We start from the raw sequence: 24,839 nt of genomic DNA, 5'->3' as shown, positions 1-24,839 counted from the left end.
AAGTGTCCCCGGCTATCTTTTCATTGCTCCCTCCGCTGCTCTGCTCAGCCAGAGGTCGTCTACTTCTGCCGAGTAGCCTAGCTCACATGGCCAGAGCCTATAGGAACTCGAACCCAATCAAACCGCTAATTGGCATCCCATAATAGCCACTTAATTGATCCTTTCAAGCTCACGCAAAGCTTCATTTTTTATTGTACAAAAAACTGTTGTTGTTTACAAACCCCCGTGTGTGTACTTTATCGATTTGTGCACGTGGACGAAGAGCAGAGGCACCTGCACCTGGCCTATATCTCCCCATCAAGGGATCATGACCACACCGTCGAGTAGGTGTAATTTCTAAGGCATTAGACGGGGATATGTCTCAACTGAGGAGGATTGATATCAGAGGCAGTGATTGTCTATATGGGTTTTAGATTGAGTTGCCGCTGTGCAATTCTGGGAACTTTTTACAGCAATCTATAAAGATTGTAATGATGGAAAGCCCTCGATCTGGGAGAACTGATTACATCATTCAGAGGATCTTCTCCAAACCGAGTCTAAACCATCATCGTATTGCCCCTCACTCACTCGCCCTAAATATCCAGAGCTTTTACATTCCACTTGTCATTTCCCTACAGGCCGAGACGCTGATGGTAAGATTGGCACTTTGTAACTCCTCCTCATCATCATCCTCATCACGTGCCCCCCCTCTCTCTCAACTCTCTAATGCTTCTCTTCTTACTCTTTCAGCATGAAATTCATGTATTCGTTCGTCGGACCAACATATACCGTTTCGCATGCTTTAATGTGTTTTGTTGTTTTGTTTCGTGTTTAGACGTGCTATTCCACCATGCTCCTATTGGCTGCTCAATGTAAAACCGCCCCGCCCGCAGGCAGTGACCGCGTGTTTGACCTATCCTATATAGGCTATATGATAAAGTCGAATAGAGTTGAAGTTATATAACTATAGCATTTATATCCCTCCCTGCTGGCATGACATACAGTAGCTTATATTACGCATCTTTCTTTCTTTCTTTCTTTCTGTTCAGTATTGACCCGTTTTTATTCAAGGAATAAAATCACAACGGCTAGTTCCGATTGCTATCTCATGTGTGTAACTTCTCTGTGAGTCTGTGTTATTATGGCGGGGACCATTCAGTGACACAGGCGCGATGTTCCCACAGCCACACCTGACTGGCCCTTTCTCTCCCAGTCAGCAGAGATGCTATCACAGCGCTAACTGACACAATTCCCCACTGGCTTTCCCTTTACAGTGTAACATTTCGTCTGAACACGGAGCAACGCTAAACCCAAATATTGTGCATTGTTGGTAAAGAGGGTCGGGCAACTCGCGAGCCATGATAGTTCAGGTTGTGTTCTCTAATTAAGTATTCATGAACCAGCGCTGGGAGCGAGGTATAGGTTTACATGATGACATTGGTTGGTTCCACACAGGCATCAGTCCCCCATGTGTAATGCTCTCTTTCCCCCACTAGCCGACAGGCCATCATTCCTAGTGTACTTCCAGCAATGATATCAAAAAGGTTTTTTGGTCAAGCCAAAGAGAGGTCACTCTAATAATACCCAAGGTCAGCTGGTGGGAGCCAGCGAGTCTCCCAGTCATTTTTCATTTGTTCACAGAGTTAATGACAGTTGCAGGGGGACGAGAACTTGGAGCCAGTAGCCATGTGATGTCACCAACACATGCCAGGGGATTAGCGGGGCAAGCAGGGGACAAGGCGTGTGGATTATGCAGAGGAAAATACGACAACCTCTACTGCTCCAATCAACTGTACGTAACGTTTATTCTTAGTGAGGAAGAACTGTGGTTGCATGCATGCATGCAATAATTTCATGACACATCATTATGTGTCATGAAATTATTGCATGCATGCATGCATGCATGCAATAATTTCATGACACCAGCACTGAACTTTGTGGGAATAAAGCAGTCATCACATTAAACAACAGTCAGCCGACATTAGCCTATAATAAAAAAGAGGATGTAGGAAAGACTTTAAGCACGGGTATTGAAACAGTTAAATGTAAATGTTGTGAGAAATGTTCCACATTCCTTACAAGTCTTTTCTTTTTCACATTTACAGTCCTATATTGACACAATTATTTTACATTCTCTTCACAAATTTCAAAAGCTGATACTGTGATTTCATGCAGACAGTATATAAACAATGAACGCACCTTATTTAATCATTGGCCACACAGAACACAATGGACAATGAACCCCTCCTTTTCTGTGTGATGATGACCACGTCCATGCAGCTCTTCTTTTATGACCTACATGAACGCAGCTAGAACTGCCCATAAAACATTACAACAATCATATTGGGAATGTGTCCAGCAGCTGTGCATGCATGTCCTGCAACATATAGTCATTTCAGGGTTTTTAGTACGTCTGCTTTTCATATTTATTTGAGCCATATGCTGTGTTTCTGCACCTGCTGGTCATTTTTGCCACAATGTGAAACTTTGTTTTTTCTCCTTTCTTTCTTTTTCTTTTTTGCATATGAAAGCATCATTTGTTTTATTTTCATTATACAAAAATATTCAAAAGCAAAAAACAAAAACAAAAAAAACGGTAGTCGTATTTTCAATTGTATTCCTACTCTTTAAAATACTTGTTTAAGAAGACTATAGTTTGGAGACATGCAGATACATGTAAATATACAGTAGGCTCTCTGTTTGAACACAAGGTCGCAGCATAAACATGAACTGCATTTTGCATTACTTTCGGATGAGCGAAGCTGTCAGACCAATAACATGAGCCTTCAGTCCAACTTTCTGCCACTTATCCCCCATTTTAGGACCAAGGGGTCACGTGAAAATTGAAAGTGACAGTCAAGGCAACATGTTGAACAGACTGATTGGACTGGGCCTGTCACGGCCCAGATCAGAGCTCTTTAACACCAAGCCTATCAAAGGTCTGTCTGTTGGAGCCAACAGGCTCCCAACAACACTATGCCATGCTCCCTACTAAGTGAAACAAAGTGCTATCAATCCATCACCCTTGGAAATAATTATTTATGTACCTTCAGGAGTCTGATCTCACAGCAAATGTGTAGTTTTAAGTAAAATAATCTAATTTAAAGAATTCTGAAATTACAGATGCATGAGCTATATAATAGGGCTATTATTGAGGAATGGAAAGTTATTGTTCATACCCTTAAAGAAAATAACAGAAAAAAACACACCATGAATGTCAAAAACAAACACTTAAAAGTTCACTGAAACTCTTCCATTTTTTGTCTCAGTCTCTGAAAGGATTCAGTCCATATTCCATGCAGTTTTAGATGAATGAAGTCCAGTGGTGTTCCTTTGTGGCTGTTTGAATGAAAAATGTTTATCACCTGTTTTGCGGATGATTTAATGAGCACATGATGCTGTCACATGAAAGCCACTGTGCTTCATAGCAAACATTCCCTGTCAATTTATACCATTTGGTTTCATATTCAGCAATGGCACAAAAACTCTGTCTAAAGTAATCAGCTCTGCGCCATCCACGCGGATGGTAATAACTAACGTCATTACTGCTATTACTTGGGTCCATCTTTGAAATGGAGGGGGAAAGAAAATATTTTTGTCAGGTGGAAGAATAACTTATGATCCTTTTTTACGTCCTGCTGAGAGCCCTTGAAAATAATAATACACCACAGCAGAGGCACATGAATGCTGTTATAAATCTGATGGGATTTGCATATTTTGTCTCTGCAGAAGGAAATAGGAGCAAGGAAACGCATGGTATAATGAAAAATGGAAGCATTACACTCTGAGAAATAGTTCCTGTAAGGATATTTTTCAGGTCACTGATTCTCAAACATTTTCATGTAAAGGACTGCCAAATTAATATGCATTTGGCCACAGACCCCCACCCAAATATTTTGTGCTATAAGGGATGTTGTTAATGTTTCAAAAATGTTCTAAATTCATTCAATATTTTTTTTTGAAAAATAGAACTACATGCTCACAACGCATTACAACAATAGCTATAGCGTATAGGCTTAAAGTAGTTAAACTTGGTGTGCATTAACTAATTTTGCTGGAGACCCCCTTGAACCTCCTCAAGGACCCCTTGGGGTCCTCGGACCCCACTTTGAGAACCAATATGTTCTCCAGAAGTTGCAAGCACCCTGAATGATCATCATCCAAAGATTTAAATGTGTTCTCTCTTCTCTGTAAAGGGCTCTTCATGTGGTTAAAAGAAATTCTAAGAAATAATTTTCCATTCTTTCATCAGAAAGCCTCAGATTGTGTAATCAGAAGAAATAAATAAATAAATCAAAGACAATGTCCTCATCTGTTTTGACCTTTGTACAGTCTCTGCTTCCTTCACAGTTTTCTTTTTGCAATGTTTTTTATTTTATTTTATTTTGCATCTCCAAATGTCTCACACACACCCACCCCCCTCTGGTTCTGTGGTGGGTACTGTACCACGACAGAAAAACTAATTTACCCATATGCAGTTAAATATTCAGTGCTATTTTATTTTTTATTTTTTTGCAATTGAATTTGTAAACTCTCTAACACACTGGATTACACATTTATAAATTAACACTAAGGATTTTTACTTTGTAGGTCCTGTTGAGACCAAACACTTTCTCTGAGTAAGATGAACCATGAAGATTTTACCATGAGTTGAGATTATAGATGTCTATGTGATACTAACTAATGAACAAACTCTTTATGTGTTATTATATTATTTATTGTATCAAATCGAAATGAGTGAAGCACATGTGCCATTTTTGCTCTGTCAAATAATACAAACCAGCGAGGGGTTTTAGAAAACACATGGGACTTCTACTTGAATCATATATGATTATAAATAGAACTATTGGGAAATAGGATACTAAAACAAAATAAATCCAAAAATAAATTAGATTTGATATTGATTCTGGTGGACTTTGGTAGAAATCCAACGTCAATTTCCTGGAGTCTTGTGATAAGGGGTCAGCAAAGGGTTTGTCAAATTAAATGTCTTCCCTTTACTCTACAGGGTTATAAGATGTCCACGTGAGAAAGACACGTGGACTATACTGAAAATCAATGAGGAATAATCTTGAGTTACAACAATGCCATCCACATTTGCAGGAGGCATCACATTGGCAGGTTTCCTCCCGCACTGTGATTGGCTGGGGCAGCGTTAACAAAACACCCATGGGCAGGTCACTACAACCGTCTCCTCCAGGGGCTGTTCCCCACAGCTGACCATACTGCCCTGTGACATCACATGCACTGTCTGTGACATCACATGCACTGCCACTGTCAAATACGTAGGGTTGTTTTCACTCGGATGGTGCACAGCAAATGGACCCATAGCTTTTGTGTGTGTGTGTGTGTGTGTGTGTGTGTGTGTGTGTGTGTGTGTGTGTGTGTGTGTGTGTGTGTGTGTGTGTGTGTGTGTGTGTGTGTGTGTGTGTGTGTGTGTGTGTGTGTGTGTGTGTGTGTGTGTGTGTGTGTGTGTGTGTGTGTGAGAGAGAAGAGAAGATGCATTCTTGTTTGTCTAGCAAGTAAAAAAAATAGTGGTTAACCCTCAGTTTAGTGTCCTTAACCTCCATTCATGCAAAACAAAACAAAAATCAAAACCTCAGAAGCTCCATCAGAATATTTAAGTATAAATGTGTATGCAAAGGTTCCTTGTGAAAATATCTTCACTTTGAAGATACCGGGAATGCATACAATGTATTGAAATAATCAGTTATGATGATTTATAATACAGCACATGTGTTCAATAAATCGTATACAGTATGCACTATACACAGTGTACATTTGCTTTTAAAATCATTTAATATTTATCACGTTAAATAGGGTGTGGCCACTTTTAGGAAAAGGGTCTATTATAGTTGAACTAAGGACAATATTTCTACATAGACAACTGAAGAACAAAATATCTTGTTTTCCTTGTTTTAGTTGTATTGGACACACACACACACACACACACACACACACACACACACACACACACACACACACACACACACACACACACACACACACACACTGATACATTAGAGGTGTTGCTTTAATTGTGTGATACATGTTTTAATGTAAAAACCAAAACCATCTTTGGTCCCTCCTTGCCTAGTGTAAAGGATCAGGTAAAGGCTTTTCTGCTGCCTTCCAAAAGCAGAATCCATGTCCACCCCAACATCAGAATTTTCCAACCCATGCTCTCTCTCTCTCTCTCTCTCTCTCTCTCTCTCTCTCTCTCTCTCTCTCTCTCCCTCTCTCTCTCTCTCTCTCTCCCCCCCCCCCCCCTTTCTTTTTGTGATTCCACTGATCTGAGCTTGAAATGCGAAGACAGCAAAGCACTAAGCCTTCAAACGTGTGATTTTTTCAAAAGATCTCTAGAAGCAATCTCTGCCTGACTGACCCCTGACAGCTGCAGATCTCTGTATTTCTCTCTCTGCTGGCACTTCATTTGGTAGAAAAGCTCTCACATTCACACCTCTGTCAGGCAGCCCAAGTGTTTATTATGTGCATACACACAGAATATCCCATAGTGCATGCTGCAGCCTGCAGTCTTTTAATACACAGACTGCAAAAAAAATGCACAATATAACCTCAGACAGTATGCCACCGTATTCTTCCTGCTTCTTTCACATTTTTTGGCCCACACACACACACACACACACACACACACACACACACACACACACACACACACACACACACACACACACACACACGGTGTGTAAGTGTGTATGTATAATAGCCTACATATGGTATGCGCAGACCTCTGTGCCCATGCAGCCTGATGACATCAGTGTTTAGGCCTACAGTGACACGATGTATACAATAAACATGACTTCTATGTCCCTTTGTGATTTCAACTTACTGAAGATTGAAACATACAGTATAGGCTAGTACAGTGTAGAGAGAGCGAGACAGAGGGCGAACCAAATGATTGTAAAAAGGGGGGGGGGAATCATATAGGATCAAATCAAATAATTATTTTTTTTACCATAGTCGGAGATATGATATAGCATTCACGCCAACACACGATAATAAGAACAATTGCACTGTGCCTTTTTTCCCCCTCATATTTTTTTCTTTCGACACATCGCAGTTTGCCATGGTTTGATTACGGCCGTTTATGTCCGTTTGTCGCCTGTGATTCTTCAGTGTAGCCTATATGTGCTCCTGGTGCCTCCCTCTCTGGAAATGAGGCTGCAGGCTCTATCATTAGATCGGATGGCAAGTCTTTATACAAAGTGTTTTGCATAATTACATACCAAAGCCAGAATAGCCACCCTCAATTTTTATGGGTCACAAACCATCAACAATTGCCGCATTATTGTCCACCAAAGTCCAGCCTCAGCAATGACAAGGAACAGGGGAGGAGGGGGGGATCTCGCCTGCCTATATCTAAGCTTATTTGGGAAATTTTATTTTCTAATAATAATAATAATAATACATTCAAAAAGTAAAGGAGATTCTATTCTCAAAACTGACACGTTGTTTATAGTTGCAAAGACTGACTGGACTTCTGTCTGGTCCTTCATATGTTGTGGAGAAATGTGTTCAGTTTCACACCGGTGTAAACCACTGTCGTGGTAACGAAGATAGAGCCTATTCTGAAATCCAGAAAATGAAACATTATAGCCGACCGCCCGACCCAATACCCTCATCTAACATTTATGGTTTACTTTTCCGTGGTTTGCATAAAAACATGAATTAAAAAAATGCATTGCCTTCAACGGACCTGTCAGTTACTATGATTATTATTACTACTGTTATTGGTGTTGCGTTACTTATTATTACTCAATATCCCGTTTGTGCTGCTACAATCGTTAGAGTATTTAGGCCCATATATATGCCATATAGGTGTACTTCACAATGGCTAATTAGAGGATTTGAAGAATTATTTTGGAGAATAACCATAGGCCGTAGAAAAACGTAGATTGTACTTTAATTACAAAAGCTACATTGCACATCACATTTTTATTGGTTTAGTTTTAATGATAGATAAACGAACGTTATAATTATGACTATGTTTTATTGTTATTGTAAATGTTGCATTCGTTTTTAAAGTAGCCTATATTTTCTATTGTATCCTCGTATTAATACACCCACCAAGAAACCAAATATATGATCACAGGACATCAATGAAAAAAAATGCGGGTGAAGGATACCTGGTTTTAAAACTGGGCACACAGTACAGGCTAACAAATAAACACAAACGAATGTATGACGATGCAGTCTAGACAACTAAAGCCGATTTGATCTTGTTGTAGGCTAAACGCATTGTAGGCCTAAGCTTTCAATCAGAACAAAAACAATACTTTTTCATGCTATTGTAAAAAGCGTTTCCAGTAACCATATTAGATTGTGTATGGCCTTAATATTATATGCCTTTGTTGCAGATGTAGAAAACGAAATGATTTGTGAAACATCAGCCTATAGTATTTGATACAACAGATTATTAACTGCAGCCAGAAAAGAGGACTGGCAGGGACTAATTAATATATCCGTAATTTGTAACTATATTGACAAAATAATGTGAAAAGTATAGCCTACTCATGCAGTTTCAATTTGATTTGATTCTAAACTTAATTTTCCAACAACTCCAACACTGACTATTTCATCGGCGTTTTGATGTGGTTCTGGTGTAGTTCAATAATTTGTCGATTCGCAAAATTATTGAAATCAGCTATGGAGGATTATCCTACTTATTTTAATTAGCCTAATAATATAATACGTAAATAATTAGGCTAAATAAATAAAACCCGTTCCATGAAAACTCAAACAAAATCACAATATCCTATATGTGTATTGCCATTTGCCCGTCATAATTTAGAAAATAAATGGCCCACGCTATCATTGATTATTTCTGATATATTTCCCAAAGTGGCTCAATTAAGTTTGAGCAAGTCTGCAAAAAGGAAACGTATATTATAGGCAGCAAGCATTGTAGACACAAACAATATAGTATTGCTGCGGGTAGCATGCAAAACAGCGCCATCTCGCTGCCGTGGGGTGATGACACTCCTGTCAAAGTTATGTGTACAGTCAGACTACTAGATCCCTCCCCACGTTCATCATCACAGTGTTTCAACTGATCATCCTCCTCGATTCCTCGCTGCATGGGGCGACGACTCTGGCAAACAGAAATGTTCCGCTTGTGTGCCGCGTGCGCATTGCCTATATCAATATAGTTCAACATAGGCCTACACAAAATGCCTCAGACGAAAAACAGTCTAAGTCCACACTATTGATCCATAATGTATAAATGATATCTAAGGGTTCAGGACAACGAGGCCCTTTCGTGGAGGGGTCAGAATGAATTTTGGACTTAGACTGTTCGTCTGTGGTACTCAACTGTCTTCATTTAGCCCACTAACTGTTTTGATGGTTTCCGTTTTATCATTTGAAATATAGCCTATGTATCAAAAATATATCTGAATTAATTAATCATTTCTATTATTATTATTATTGTTGTTGTTGTTTTTCTGTTGCAAGTGGAATTGTTTTGAAAGCATCAGAGTGATTCCAACGTGGTGGAGTGGCGGTGTTCAAAAGCGTATATAAAGTTGTTCGGTCTTGTTAAACGCGTGGTCTAACCCCCAGGAGTTTTCCTTTCCTTCATAACAAGCTTCTCGACAAATGTCAGCTGCAGCCCTGCTCAATGCCATTTGATTTAAGTGAACGGGGGCCCATAGGGATGGATGGCTGCGCCTGCTGCATGTTTCAAATAGGACATCACATGTGACATCATGTCGCTCACAATGATGGGATCCGAAGTTTTCTCGGACAGTTCTCCTAAGTTACAATAAACTTCGTTGTAGTCATATATTTAGAAAATAAAAAGCGGCAATTAAATAATTCATAGGCTACACGGCTATAATGTATATGCATGAGACATCACGACAAGTAGGCCTATAGGCTATAGCTATATCATTATTTTTTGTATTTTTATTTGACCTATTTTTCATTGAGGAGATGATGATGATGATGACGACGATGATGATATAGATATAGTGTTGGTGTTGATGTGTTGTGGGGTTAATGCCTGCCAGGTAACAAAAACAGTTTGCGCCTGCAGACGTGAATCGTCTAAACACAATAATAGCCTATATTAGGCTACTCATTCTTATTATACAGAATAATAACTTGGCTCAGAGGCAGAATAACAGTTTGCCGAAATGTAATAGGCCTATTCGTCAATGCAGATTCCATTGATAGAGGGTTTTAGTAGACCTATCTACGCGAAATGAATTCTAGCCACCATTCGATGGAGCTTTTCGTTGCTGTCAGGCAGAAATTATTTTAACTTTGTATGTGTTTTTTGTCCCCTCGTAAATAATTCCACTGTGATGTGCCACACAGAAATATCAAAAATAGCCGATCTACAAGCTCACAACAATGATGCCACGCGTTGTGAGCCTATAGTTTTGCTATTTTTGAAAAGTTTTTGGACATATGAGGTTTCCACGCTTTTCCATGTTTTTGGGTTAATTGCGTTCACCTCCTTCAGGAAGAGGAAAAGAACGTCTGTGATGCCTTCGGTATATAGTTGGGAGCAAAACTGTTTGAAAATGACACAAGCAAGACATGGCAAGCAGCTTTCTATTACATTTGAACAATGTATGCAGATTCTGTAGGATATATAGGCTAATGTCCATGCACTCACTGTACTTGGTGTATAGCCTATACATCACCACCACTCATCATCATCATCATCATCTCACACACACACATACACACACACACACACGCACACACGCACGCGCGCGCGCGCTTTGCCTTCAAGTAAAGCGAGGCTCAAGGATATTGCATTTGAATCTGTCAGTCTAAAATCAGCTGTAGTCACATGTAGCCTTATATACACCCAGGCCAGGTCCATAATCACAATTATTTCTGAATAACTAGCGCAGATAGACTGACAGACAGCCACCGCAGCGCAGCTAATGTGGATCTTAATAAAGTATCTGCTACCCAAGTATCAAATCAATACAAGATGTAGGCCCATATCGACCAATACGTATGAAGTAGTCTACATGAAGCAATGCGTTCAGATTGTCAGGACACAAAGGGCTATGTTAAGCCCAGAGGAGAGGCTGCTACAGCTGCGGTGTGCCGTGTCCTTCCTCGGGCTCACCACACTCGGGCTAGTAGCCTGTGTATATGCTATATCAATGTAAAAAATAATGTAACTCTATATAGAGAGCAAAGGGTTTAACTTGCTGTGTCTCTGCTAGATGTTAAATCTTAAATCAAGCTAACATTTCTGATTTATTTTTTTTCTGAATTCCAACAGCCAATAGAATCGTCTATTTCAGCCTCTATAGTCTACTCTAGGTCATGGTCAGATGAATACTGGAAGCTCGCCTAAAAACGATGATGCAAGGTCATTACACACATACAGTTCTCTTAAACAAAATAACAGGCACGGCACCTGAAAGATGATGAGTTTGTGATTTGACATGCACAATTAGGTAATTTTGTATAGGCAATGCATGTTGTCTGTAATAATTCTTAGCCCCATTTGCATTACTTTTAATTAAATTCCCCATACATCCTAACAGGGCGCGCGCGTGTGCGTGCGTGTGTGTGTGTGTGTGTGTGTGTGTGTGTGTGTGTGTGTGTGTGTGTGTGTGTGTGTGTGTGTGTGTGTGTGTGTGTGTGTGTGTGTGTGTGTGTGTGTGTGTGTGTGTGTGTGTGTGTGTGTGATCTCCCTTTTATATAGAATATAGGATAGGATACATTTATTTTACAAATGTATAGCCTGTTATTGTGGTGGTGGTGGTGGTGGTGGTGGTGGTGGTGGTGCATGGGGACGGACTAATTATCATTGGTTGATACTAGGCCAAGCATGTGTTTTATATGGATGGGGAAAAGGTAGACTATAGGCTATAACGTTAGCACAAATACAAAGTGCCGATGGAGGGAGAAAAGGAAATAAAGTAAATACACTAATTTTCTTAATGTTAGAGTTAGTTGAGTAGAGTGTTACTGTGTGGATGTGCAACGGGACGCCTTCGCCTTCGCTTTAAAGTATAGCCTCAAGCTGAGGTCTCCGGAGGTCTTTTCCCTGACAGTTCCACGGACAGCGGGTAGATGGCACAATTTTCTTACATTTATGGGCAGATTGCAGGGAAGCCCGCAATGTGCACAAGTACACGAATTGAAAGCAATTTCTAGACTATACAATACAATACAAAAAGTTACAAAATATATCTCCATAAAGGATGTCAGTAGCCTACTATCTATAGCCATTTGATGTTGATGTGGAGTGGACTGGAGCCTAAACCCAAACAATATAAATACAACAACTAAACTGTATCAATAATAAGTAGTTATACATAAATACTACTAATAGTAAATAATACACAGTTGTCATTGTTATTATTATATCATTGTATGTTGTTGTTATAAAATGTGTATTCCAAGATTCACTATTAGGCCTATATTGTCATGCCTTATCTTAGCGTTTTTGCACTGGTATGATATTATAAGTGGTTATAATATCAGTTCCACTGTAAATAAGCCTGTGATGTCTACTCCACATGTAAGCAAGAGGTGCCACATGCTAATTTGTCACGATCATGTTGCCAAGGTGCAAATAAGTGGATAGCTAGCCTACATGTATTTTGCCGGCGAATGAACCGTGCGTGAGCATAGCACGGAGAGTTTGCACTTTGCAGTGTGCATGAAGAATATGTTGTTACTGTAGTGACTATTAGACAGAGAAAGAGAGGTAGAGAGTGGGGGAGGGAGGGGGAGACTAGCACCATCTTATTAACCACTTGAACCCCAGCATCCATATTCTGGTGGGGGGTGTGGGGGGGGGGGGGGCGTTATAACAGATCTACAACTATTTTGAGAGAGATTTGGTAGACGGAAAAGCGGTCCAAGTGCAGTTGCAACTCCGGCCGTTTCACTAATATAAGATTCCAATGGTTACACTTACACACATGCCTAGCCTGGCTAAAAGGACGTCACATCCCCTACTAGATTTGATCTCCACACACTTTTAACAAACCCCAACAGCCATCATGACATGCACTAACTGTGACCATAGGAGTATGACGCCTCTGCATGCCTTGGTCCTTAGCAAGAATGTTAACTAGTCTAGCATTATATGAGACTACGATGTTTTGGCAGCTTACATGTCAAAAACGTCTCACCTCACACAGACATAAATAAAAGTGATGCAGCGCCAAGTTACACCTCGTTAGCCTTTTTGCACAAACTAATAAACTACAAAAAGTCCAAATTATAGAGTTCAGCAGCATGCACGCTCTGTCAGTGTCAACTAAAGCCAGCCAAATAAATGTAGTGATCCAACTCAAACGCAATTTGTATATAGCCTATCGTGATTCGTGATTCAAGAAACTATTTATCGCCAATTTGACCTTCCTTTTCCCCTTTAAGATCCGACATTTTAGGCTAATGTTTGTGTGGTGGAACAGGCTAACCATATTAACTGATTAACATTAACCACAGTTGCAGTGATTTTGGAAGCACCGTCCTTAAACCATCGAGTGGTCATGCACGGACATGCTTTAACAAGTTGGGCTACTACACCATGCAATAAAGACCATAGTCTGTCACCACAGTCCTAGATTAAACATAATCAGCCCCACCATCATCATCATAATCATCATCATCATATTATCGTCATCACCATAACCATCACCAATGGCATACTCATCACTGTCATCTTCAGCAACACCATATAGACATAGTCACACATCACACATCAATGCCACCAAACAGCAGGAATCACGTGGTGAAGCTGGCTGGCGTACCCAGCTTGCATCTATATCAGGCTAATGCAATTAATTACTGATAGATAGGCCGACTGCCTAGTTAGGCCTACAAGGCTGGCTAGACGTATTGCAGCAATATTACAGCATAAAAACGACATTAAAACCATCACTAATAACACGCGTTCCCCTTCGTTTGAAAGTTCACACACTATAATGCGAAGGAGCGTTATAAGTAGTACAATTCCGATAATTAAAACATTGCCTATTTGAATCAAGAGAATGGAGTTTTTGAAACAAATGCTGCCCATGTGCTCCTTTAAAATGGCAAGACGTCTTATTGACTGAAATATAGGACACCAAGTTTATGGCAAGTTTAAAGAATATAGGCTATAGCGCACATAATCACCGCTGCTGGATTGTATGCATGACATTTTTGAGGCTATCCTAGGCCTGCTATAATTTATATATTTTTTTTTCTAACTCAAAATTAGGATGACGTTCACTGATCATTTTGAAATTAAACTGTGTCAGTTGCTGGTCAATTTGCTGTGGCAGGATTGAGTCCAGTCTCTGACCCTCCGACCACACAGACATGCACGTGCGCTCATATCACAAGCGCGCGCACCCTCACGCACACGCACGCGCTACGCGCGCGCGCGCACGCACACACACACACACACACACACACACACACACACACACACACACACACACACACACACACACACACACACACACACACACACACAGTGACACGATAAGTAATAAAACATGAAAATGCTGTTTTCAAATTCATAAATTATAATTTAATACCAAGAACAAATTTACAGCAGAATGCTTGTTTACAATAAGCTAACACAAACAAACAAGAATTGTGTTCAACTATAAACTTCCACACACACTCACATATATCACTTGCAATTAATAATAATAATGATAATAATCATAATAATAATCATAATCATAAAAAAAAGTATCTATACGTTATCAATACCCTGCAGTCATATATTTTTATATATTTATATAAAAACGTGGGTCAGTTTAAACTGTTCATAATTACAATCATGTATCATTCTCTGGTCCATAATGTGGCAACGAACAGCCAAAGATCAGTGTTCACTCAGCTACTACACAATACACAGTAAAATCCTCAGTGTCGATTTATCCATTTGTAACTCCGAGAGGGCACAAATGTTTGAATCTATCCATTTATAATTCTGGGAGTGTACGAGTGTTACATTCGTACACGGTCAGAGTAAAATAAACACTCTGGATTTTGCAGTGTATGATCCCTTTTTTATTCAACCACAACATGATGCCTTGTGTGCTGAAGAAAAGCTTAGAGACGAGGACAAAAATTGCTTGCATTCAAACGCACGCGCGTGTAATCGCGCGCGCACGACCATACGCATACGCACGCACACACGCGCGCGCACACACACACACACACACACACACACAAACACACACACGCACACGCACAGAGACACGCACGCGGCGACTGTCATATAGACCAAAGGAGAAAACTTATACGTTAAAATATAGCAACTCCTTTCCAAAATCAGCTCACCCTGTTTAGTCTTAGCCTAATATTGAACGTTTTGTTTTTCCTTTTCTTTTTAAATACAAGGGCTAGTGTACTGAATGCACAGATTATATCTATACAGTCAAAAAACATTTACATTTATATATATCAAAGGTAAAATAGGTTAGCGACCTGTGGCCATGCATTCACAGTCTAAATATACATGAAAAAAGAAACATTTTGTCGTAATATGTATATACATTAAAAACATAACTTTCAGTGCTACTAGCTAAGTCTGCCACTCAATTTGAAGACGTTGTATTACCGAGAAAAAAAATGGCAACCACAGATTTTTCTTAATCACATATACTTTGTATAAAGGAAAACTCGTTGAAATGAATTGACCTATATTTACAAGAATACTGCCTCTCTAATCAACGTTTTCAAGTGAAATACAAGAGCATAAGACTGAAGTTTCAAATCTAATCGTGTTCCCAAAATGTTATGGGCCTACTTTAACAACATTTTGATAAGAAATTACATCATGCTTGTCAGGCACTTAATGCTTGAAGTGAATAAAGGTTGACATTTCAGGGACGCTTTAATAATACTGCTATTAAACACTACTCCTTTTATGTTTAAAACTTTTATGACCCTTGACCTCAAATAGTTTATGTTATGGTTAATTTTGTTTTCATTGCCATTTAGCAACTTCAGACCATGTACAAATTGTGTCAAATAAACAAAGATTGAGGGACAGTAGGACTGTGCTGCTAGCATAGCATTTCCTTTGACATTGTCAAGCTTTAGGTCATACCCAATTGGACATTGATGCCAGGTAGTGTCAGCTGGAGGTGCATGCTTGAGGACCATCCATCAAATAGGCTAAATAGTGTAAACTGTTGACAATCATTTAATTATAGGCCTATACATCAGCGTTAGGCACTGGACTTTCAAGCTGACAAATTCTTATTTAGTGGACTATTGTGGTCTGGATTTAGCCAGAAACCATCATAATGGAAACAAGAAGGATCTTGGTACTTCATACTAGTTGAAGGAGCAATATTTTCTAGCTGGGTCATAAAGTTGAACATGAACTCCAAAAAAATAAAAAATAAAATAAAAAACTTTTTTCCCAGATGTTATTGGTCATCCTAACAATATAAGTGCGCTTGCAGCATTAAGCCTAGATTATAAGCCTCTTCCTATTGCTGTGGTTTTAATTCTTTTAGAACATTTTACATTATTTCACTGTTTCAAAATAAAATCATGGATTTCTTTTTTAAAATAACACCACCTGTACTACAGAATCACATAGGCCGGTTTGGAACCAGAAAGGAGGAACAAAGAAAAGTACAAAACACAGCTATACATGGACACAGGACAAGTCATTTGAGAAAAGAAAACTTTTTTCTTTCCCCATGTTTTTTTTTTCCTTTTCCTTTTTTAATACCCAAATTATCATTTTAAATGCACTTAATACTTAAATTTTCCTTAAGGATTACCAAAATCCCTTTCTTATTTTTTTCTTTTCTTCTTTCTTTACAAAAAAATTGATCGAAGCAGGTTGTTCTGAATGACACTGGGAGCTTGTATATTTTTCAAAGTTCACTGGATGTCTCAATTTTTGAAATTCACAGTCATTTTACGTCAATGTCTTTCTTCATGAAAGCAAGCTCTTGTAACAGCCGTTTTCCTTCTACAAACGAAGCCTATAACAATTGTAGTCTCAGCCCCCTTTGTTCGTTCCTTCTGCTTTACTGAATTGACATGTAAGGCCAGTTAAAACTGCTCCCCGAAAGCAACATATCCCTGATGAGAGTTTCAATTGGGGTTTTACCTACCAATCGGACGAAAAATAATTGTTCTATGACCGAGGAAGAGACTGTGCGGAGAGAAGGCAAGCGAAGTAACAACTTCCCAAATCGTGTTGGCTGGTTGGGGTACTGGCTCCGAACATATTCCTCCAGGGCGCATTGGGACTTCTCTTGCAAACTTTCCACATGGGCCACATCTGAGAGGCCACAAGCATCTAGTGGAAAAACAAATAAACGTTAATAATGTGTCAGCAGAAGATATTTCACGACGTCGCCAACTGCGCCAAGTACATCGCATTAAGCCTGATTTATACTTCATCGAGGTGTCGCGCGCGGAAAATTGCCGATCTACAAGCTCAGCAGATCTGCTATCTCCAACACCATCGTACGATGGATTATAAATTAAGCATTAGTTTGACAACATGACACTCATTTGGCAATGAATGGTCATTGTGATGTCTACACTTAAATATATAATAATGTGTCATGTGTGTGTATAGCCTATAGCCTAATTGAAAATATATATCTATATATTTATTTATTTAACTTTTCTGTCAATTGTGATTATAGTCTAGCAACAATAATCAATAGGTATATAGGCGGTTAACACAATTAGGTTATATCATAACAATTTGGAACGGGAACGGCGCATCAACGCGGTTAACGTGCAGTAGGCCTACACATGGTTTTGTATGTAAAATATTATATATTATAATATGTAATTCGACGTATAGCCTGCAAAACGCTGCATGTCATTTAGTCATTACTTAGCAAAATAGACCATACTATTTAAATATCAGATGGCCGTATATAGAGGCCGTTGAGGTGTTTATGCGTTATGACGCCTTATTTTCTCATGGTGAAGCCCCTTAAAAGCCAACTAAATAATTGACCATATTCATATAGCTGAAGACTATTTCAGATAGGCCTGTTTTACAGAGCGAGGGGGAGAGAGAGGTAGAGAGAGAGAGAGAGAGAGAGAGAGAGAGAGAGAGAGAGAGAGAGAGAGAGAGATGGAGGGAGGGGGGAGAGAGAGACCTATACTGACCTTTCTACGCTGAGATTTAGCTTGAAAAAGAACGAGCCCATAGGCTACGAAGGGGCCATCCTAGGCTACTATACCATCACAGAGGAAAATAATAGTAACCATGCAGCTGGTGGGCGGCAGCTGATTGTGTGCCAAAACGCCTGTACACACTTTAAGTTTGAAAGTTTAGATAGGCACTATCAAAACCACTAAAAGCACACACACGTGTTATTCCAGCACAGTTTATGGCAATAAAGCCCTCGGCAGTCAGGCAGGGAGAAATGCACTTTAAACAACCGTGGAACTCTTGTCCTGATTAAGAGTAGCCAGTGAAATGTATTTTTTGTATTATTATTATTTTAATAACAAGGCATCTGAAAACAGAAAATGGCGAATTTGTGAACAGAAAATAAATAAATATGTCAGTAGCCTGCGCCTATATGATTATAATTTTAAAGCGCTTTTCTTCACATAACCCAATGAACCCTCGTAAATCTTAACTTGCACCCACTTTTTATTTTCCAGTCTAATAGCTATATGTAACAAAATAGCGAGGAAGTTTGGGTCATGACCTAGTTTTGGAACAAGTCCAGAGATGTCTTGAATCGCTATCTGCACGACAGGGTAAGGAGGGACTGGGGATCTTTTTGGAAATAAAAAATGGAACATACCAATTTTTCATACCGACACGGCAACATCCACATATACTATAGGCCTAGAGATACTGCGATGGGTTATGGTTCTCGGAAATGTCTGACCATAAATGACGAGTGGTTGAAACCTGTGCTGTGCTTTATGTGTGCAAATGGAACATTAGGGTTGTCTTTCTTTTTCTATTCCCCTCCCCCTCGGAGCGTGACATCATTTATATCTGTCATTCCATACAAACAAGACGTTGGGCATACACACATTGATAAATGACGAAAATCTCCAAGTGTAACATTCATCGACACAACACATGGGATCAGGAGAACTATCCAGACAGACAGAAATGCTTTTAAATGTTTTATGACTATTTGTTTATAAGGTCTATCAACTCCGGTTATTTCTGGTTTTCAAGACAATGTTTGCTTCCTTTTATTTTTTGCTTTAAAAAAATAAAAATAAGAGAGAACATATTTTTGCTAAATTGTGTCAAATGTTCCTTGTATTCCTGGCTCACTCAGTATCTTTATCAAATGGTTTCATAATTTACTATCAAAAGGCCAGCCCACTGGCCGCTGGCTATAATTAATGAAGGCAGACAGTATAGTAAACATATAGGCCTTTGATATTTCACACGTGTGTGCATGTCTATTTGGGTCAAGGGTGTTTGAGTCAACGTCTGTTTGTAGCCCATGTGTCCATATGTCACATTCACACAGGTTGAACCTGAACTGTTGTGTTAATCGATATGGTCTTACCTGAGGTGAAGAGCACAATTGCCTTTAAGCAGCTGTATTCAGCAGAGTCAACGTGCAACGCTTTGAGCTTTTCCACTTGTTCTTGGAAGATCCTAATGTGGTCCATAAAGGCAACCACTCTGTCCGCAGACATAGGGGAGGCGTGAAGGCCAGCCGCCGCCAGAAGTGGAGCCACATGGAGGGGCATGGAGCACTGTGCGGCGTTGAGCACAAATAACTCACTCCACGTCAACCTCAGTAGAGCCACCTGGTCAGTAATCTGAAGGTCTGGAAAGAATGGAATATTCCTGGCCCACTCCACGGCGCTGAAGAGCATCCTGGCCGCTAGTTCACAAATGTTCTCGATGCCCATTATGTTGTTGGGTTGCATGCATTGACTGCCATACCGGGACGTGGGGTAGGGCTCCGCTCTCAACAGAAGAGAGATATATCCGGATAAGTAGGAATGGCAGTGCAGTGGGTCCCCATTTGTCAAGGCGAACTGGCCGTGGTGTGGCTGTGTGGGTGGCATCCGTCCCCTTTGCACAGCTGCAGTAAAAAGAGAAACTACAGATATTGATGCCTGAATTCTGCAAATTATCAAGCATTCATACTGAACATGCTGTCCAAAAAGCTTAGTGCATTCTGGATCAATTGGCTATGTAATAGCCTAATATTACAATTATATGTCAGGTATTGAAATAACAACAACAATACAGACATGGACACCTATAGCATATATAGCCTACTAAATAGCACACAGGTAAATGGATACAGACAACAATGACCGTTCGGCTAATACACGTCTGATGTTACAAACCATGTTGTCTTATAGCTGCCCAAGTTGCGATTTTAAAGGCTTTTGAACACATGCATATATAGTCTTAAGATGATGTTGTTATTCAGCTCCAGCAGCAACATGAGCTGGCTGTAAAGCAACACAAAGAGGGCAAGGCAGACCGTGTTTAACCCTTAACCTACTTAGCAATTCATCTAGTTTTATAAAGCAACTATGGCCGTGTGTTCGACAAATATTGGAACGCTATGATTTAGATTATGTCTCGGCATTGCATACATAATTCAAGCAAATGTCCGGTATTAGTTATGTAACTGATAGACGGCGCAAATGCGGGGATGCCGCCTGAACACGCTGTCTTAATTCGACACTCGCCATAATAGCACAGTCGCCTATCATCTATATCTAATACAGATTTGTATCTATTTAGCGCATTTATCCAACTATCGTTCCGTTATAATAGCGTGGCCGTCGCTGCGACAGTATTGCTACAAATGAGCAATAGTGTGCTTTAGAATTTAAATGAATTCTATATCATCGAATGAAGACCCGACGAGCCCCGTCTGGCGAGAGCGGCTCCATTGCGAGCTTCGCTCGCAGCGCCGTGGAGGGAAGAGTCGGTAGACGAAATATGGCATGCTACATGGGAGCGACATGGTTTCGTGTTCGATTGCATGTAATGCATTAATAGATACATCAATAAGGAAACAAAAAATCCCAATACCTTCCCGTCTCATGCCAACTTTCAGGCATTTTTTGAGTCGGCAGTACTGACACTGATTGCGGTGGTGTTGGTCAATTGGACAATTCCTGTTGGCACGGCATGTGTAAGTCAGGTTCCGTCGTACGCTCCGTTTGAAGAAGCTCTTGCACCCCTCGCAAGTAAACTGGCCATAGTGTTTGCCACTAGATTTATCCCCGCACACGACACATTCGATGTGCTGTGGCTGTTGTTTCTCCGACGTCTGGTTCGGCGTAGACTGCGTGTTGTTCGGGGGTCCTTGGACGGGCGTTTGAGGGGTCGGAGGGGCGACCTGAGAGCCCAGATTCAACTGGCCTGGTTGAGGGCTGGGAAGAGATAGTCCTCCTTGGGTTTGCGAGGAAAGGGAGCCTTGGGTGTCAGCCACATCGTCCTGGGAGCCTCTCCACACTACCATTGCCATATCTATCAGTCAGCGGAAAGAAACTTTTTGTCTGCCGTTTTGATGTCGCGGTGAATATCTGTCTCAGGGAATGCAGTAAACTGAAATCTTCGGCCGAACATACAAATGTCAATTCTACCCTATATGTCGAATCCACTCCGAATCTTCCGAAACTGTCGATTTATTGCTGTTGGAGACGTTGCGAAGCACGCTTCAAAACTGATGCGATGGCGAGCTGAGTCGCTGCCTTGCGCTTAAAGGCCAAGTCCAGGGAAGCTTACAGTCAGCCATCCAGTACACCCATCAATGGGGAAAGGTAGGCTAAATATATTAGAATAATCAACCGAGGTAGCATAGGCTATTCAGTAAAAGGTGGAGCAAGTCTGTAGACGATGCAGCAGCATGAAACAATCGGTGAACACTCTAGCAGCCACTATCAAGTTCCAGCACAAGTCTTGAAGAAAATCACCAACTGATATTAAAAAGAAGGTGAGGAGGAGAAAAAAAGGGAAAAATGCGACTTGTTCCTTTTCTTCTTGTGAGGTATAGCGCCAGCAAGCGCGCAGCTTAAGCCAATGTTTTGGGGAGCCTGGAATATGAAGACAACTATCCCCCCAAAAAGCCGAATGCAGTAAAAACAAAAAAGATCACAACCCACAGAAACCTCCTCCGTGCAAAGGATAACTAATAGGGAAAAAGAGTCGAGAATCAAAGTGATCAAATATGTTAAAAAGGCGGAGGTTAGGAAGTGATTTGCGATTGGTAGGAGCCGGGCTGGCAGAATGCTTTCTCTGTGATCAGCTCACTGAGCTCTCTATATAGTGAACTTTGACACGACTGCTGCAACTTAGCACACGTTACCATGGAGATCAGCTGCCATATAAGGAAGGTGAGTGTGTTTGACTGGTCAGAGCCTACGGACCTCCCCCTCAACCCTATTGGCTAGTCGGCACTTGTGCTACTTGGTGCCTTGCCAGAGCAAGAAATAGGGGTCGAGAGGGCCGCTGGGTCCTAAAAAGAGACGGATTTCGGAAAGGCAATGCTTTTTATTCACTCAAATAGCGTAACCATACTGAAATCTGTGAAATGTATGCCCGCAATTTTCATGAAAAGCTGTCGTGATTTAGATTCCTTACGGCATATCAGGCAACAAAATCCACTCTGTTTATCACAACAAGCTAAAAAACACCCCTAGAGATGGCTATGGCTATGCGGTAATAATGAATCCTTGTCGCTCACATAAAATTGTCCAGACAGTGTGACCTTATTTTGATCTTTAAACCTGTGGTCAGCTAACGATGAACCTCTGAACGCAATGACCCCCTCGCCCCACCCTATAGCCTTAAAAAGGAGAGAGAGAGAGAGAGAGAGAGAGAGAGAGAGAGAAGAGAGAGAGATGATAACCACTTTGAATATACTGACTCATCTCATCTTATTTACAGTCTATACGATAAATATTCTATGTATGTAGGGCTTGTAGGCCTACTTGGTCTGTATATGTATCACCATGCCAGACGTATAATTGGCTATAATTAACTGAATTGGACAGTCCATTAAAACAACACCGTCTATATGACTTGATGTGGAAGACCCACGTCCATTTACAATGACTATATTGTCATCTACTCTTTGTATAGGTCTGCCTTACTGCTGGACGGTTTCCGACAGTTGGGCAGTGGTTCTTAACTTCTTACTGTATACTGTGAACCATTCATCATAATAGCCATGGTTCTCTTATAGGCTATATTTTAGATTTCACTAGGATATATAGGCTACTGTGACCTGTCCATCAGGTTGAATTGACTCACTCATTTAAACAATGCCTTAATATAATAATTTTAAATTGGCAGTTGAGGCCATGTGCTCTGTTACGGATGACACCTACTAGGCCACCGCCTACCTTTACATTAAAATGTGTTAATAATAATAATAATAATAATAAATAATAATAATAATATAATCTGAAGCTATATCCACCACCATCAATAACATTTTGTATAAGAAATTGCAACGTGATAGATGCTGTGTAAAAAAAAAATGGGGTCGTTAATGCTCGCAGTCAGTATGTCTGTACTTTGTAGACATGTGTTCCATGAGCTGGTAGAATAGGTTACTTTAATAATAAAGAATCTGAGGGGTTGTCAAACTCAAACTTACGGTAAAACTTCGAGGGTATATGTGTAGTATAGAGTCTCCTGATAATGCTATATGGACAGGGCAGCATCACACTGCAGGATCCCTGGACGTATTACAGTATATGGGTGCCCCCTAGCGTATGAAACCTTAGCTTCAAATGAGATTCAATTTAGAGGAGCCATCCTACGCGGAAACTGCCTCAGTCTCTTGTCTCTCGCACCGACCAAACTAACGAGCACCATTGAAACTGACGACTGTTTGTTTAAATTTATGTTTTATAGGATGACTTGGACGACGTGGCTTTGATAGTCGCCAAAGTTGGATTTACATTTCGCTACTTCTGTATTGTTCCAGCTGTGGTATTTGCACTAATTCTGTTCTTGTAAAGAAATTAGCCGATCATATATTGTCTGCATTACTATTGTGTCGGTTTTATTTGCAGATCCTTCTGAAATGAAGAGTCTGTAAATAAAATAGTCTACCGTGAGACGTGAAGAATTATCCGGGATCCATCTTATGTTGGTAAGTATACATTTTGTACATGTGTAATTAGTAGCTTATAAACCAACAGAAACGTCGATTTATTCTCTTGAAAGGGTGCGTCTTTTTTATACTATGTAGCCTATTGTTGAAATGAGTGCATAAGCGATTTCCCTTTGTAATGAAAAGAACAAGACATAAGGCTATATAAGCGCACTCATACGATATTTCTACATTATGGTTGGAATGGGGTGAGGGCGCCAGTGTCTGTCATTTGTAATTAGACTACAATAATTAATTTCTATATCTTGTGCACAATATTCTGCACTATATAGTTTCAAAATAAAAACCCATGAAGTCATTTGTGTGCGATAGTGAGCTTACATAGGGCTAAAGATGATGCCTCGGAGGCTATATTCTCAACAAACCACTATACCAAATGCATACGTTGCTGATTCTTCCGTAGCGTGATGCATCTTCTTTCTTATTCAGATTCTATTTAGTCTTCTCTTTTTCGATATAATGCTCAGAATGAACTGGCAAAGCCTCCTCCTCGACGGAGTGAAAGTGAAACACAAAAAAACAGTTTATTGGAAAATGCAATGATGCAAAAAGTTTGGAGAGCGAAAACGACAGCTCACCAACAACTGACTCAACTCACGTTGAGCGAGAAAGCTTACATATACATTGATGTATCGTCCAAGCGCAATATCATTTTACTGGCTTTAGAAATGATAAGGATGTGATGCAGCAAGACGATATCCTGCGCGTCTTTTCTCTTTACAGTATGGTCAAAATGCGCCTCCACGCCGCTGCTTTGTGGGCTGT

The 24,839-nt window shown here is 40.2% G+C and overlaps 1 protein-coding gene across 2 annotated transcripts; it reads right to left on the bottom strand.

Annotated features, from left to right (window-relative positions):
• Window positions 1–14,499: 14,499 nt before the first annotated feature.
• nr2f2 (nuclear receptor subfamily 2, group F, member 2) lies at window positions 14,500–22,161 on the bottom strand. 2 transcript variants are annotated; one of them, XM_079501827.1, is made up of 3 exons: window positions 20,978–22,161; window positions 19,479–20,024; window positions 14,500–17,263 (listed from the first exon to the last, which is right to left on the bottom strand). In XM_079501827.1, exons 1-3 carry the CDS (start codon window positions 21,414–21,416, stop codon window positions 16,989–16,991), a joined length of 1,260 nt encoding a protein of 419 aa, XP_079357953.1. In that variant the 5' UTR covers window positions 21,417–22,161; the 3' UTR covers window positions 14,500–16,988. The 2 variants fall into 2 exon arrangements, with proteins under 2 accessions (XP_079357953.1, XP_079357954.1); XM_079501828.1 differs by having other exon boundaries at window positions 19,479–20,006.
• Between the last annotated feature and the right edge of the window lie 2,678 nt (window positions 22,162–24,839).

The sequence above is a fragment of the Electrona antarctica genome (assembly GCF_951216825.1).
Source record: "Electrona antarctica genome assembly, chromosome: 5".
Classification (NCBI taxonomy): domain Eukaryota; kingdom Metazoa; phylum Chordata; class Actinopteri; order Myctophiformes; family Myctophidae; genus Electrona; species Electrona antarctica.
This window is presented reverse-complemented; position numbering and strand designations above follow the sequence as displayed.

Coding starts and splice junctions, on each gene's coding strand:
- nr2f2 (XM_079501827.1), bottom strand. CDS start 21,416: ATGGCAATGGTAGTGTGGAGAGGCTCCCAGGACGATGTGGCTGACACC. Junction 20,025..20,977: donor AGTTGGCATGAGACGGGAAG/GTATTGGGATTT, acceptor CAATATCTGTAG/TTTCTCTTTTTACTGCAGCT. Junction 17,264..19,478: donor AATTGTGCTCTTCACCTCAG/GTAAGACCATAT, acceptor TTTTTCCACTAG/ATGCTTGTGGCCTCTCAGAT.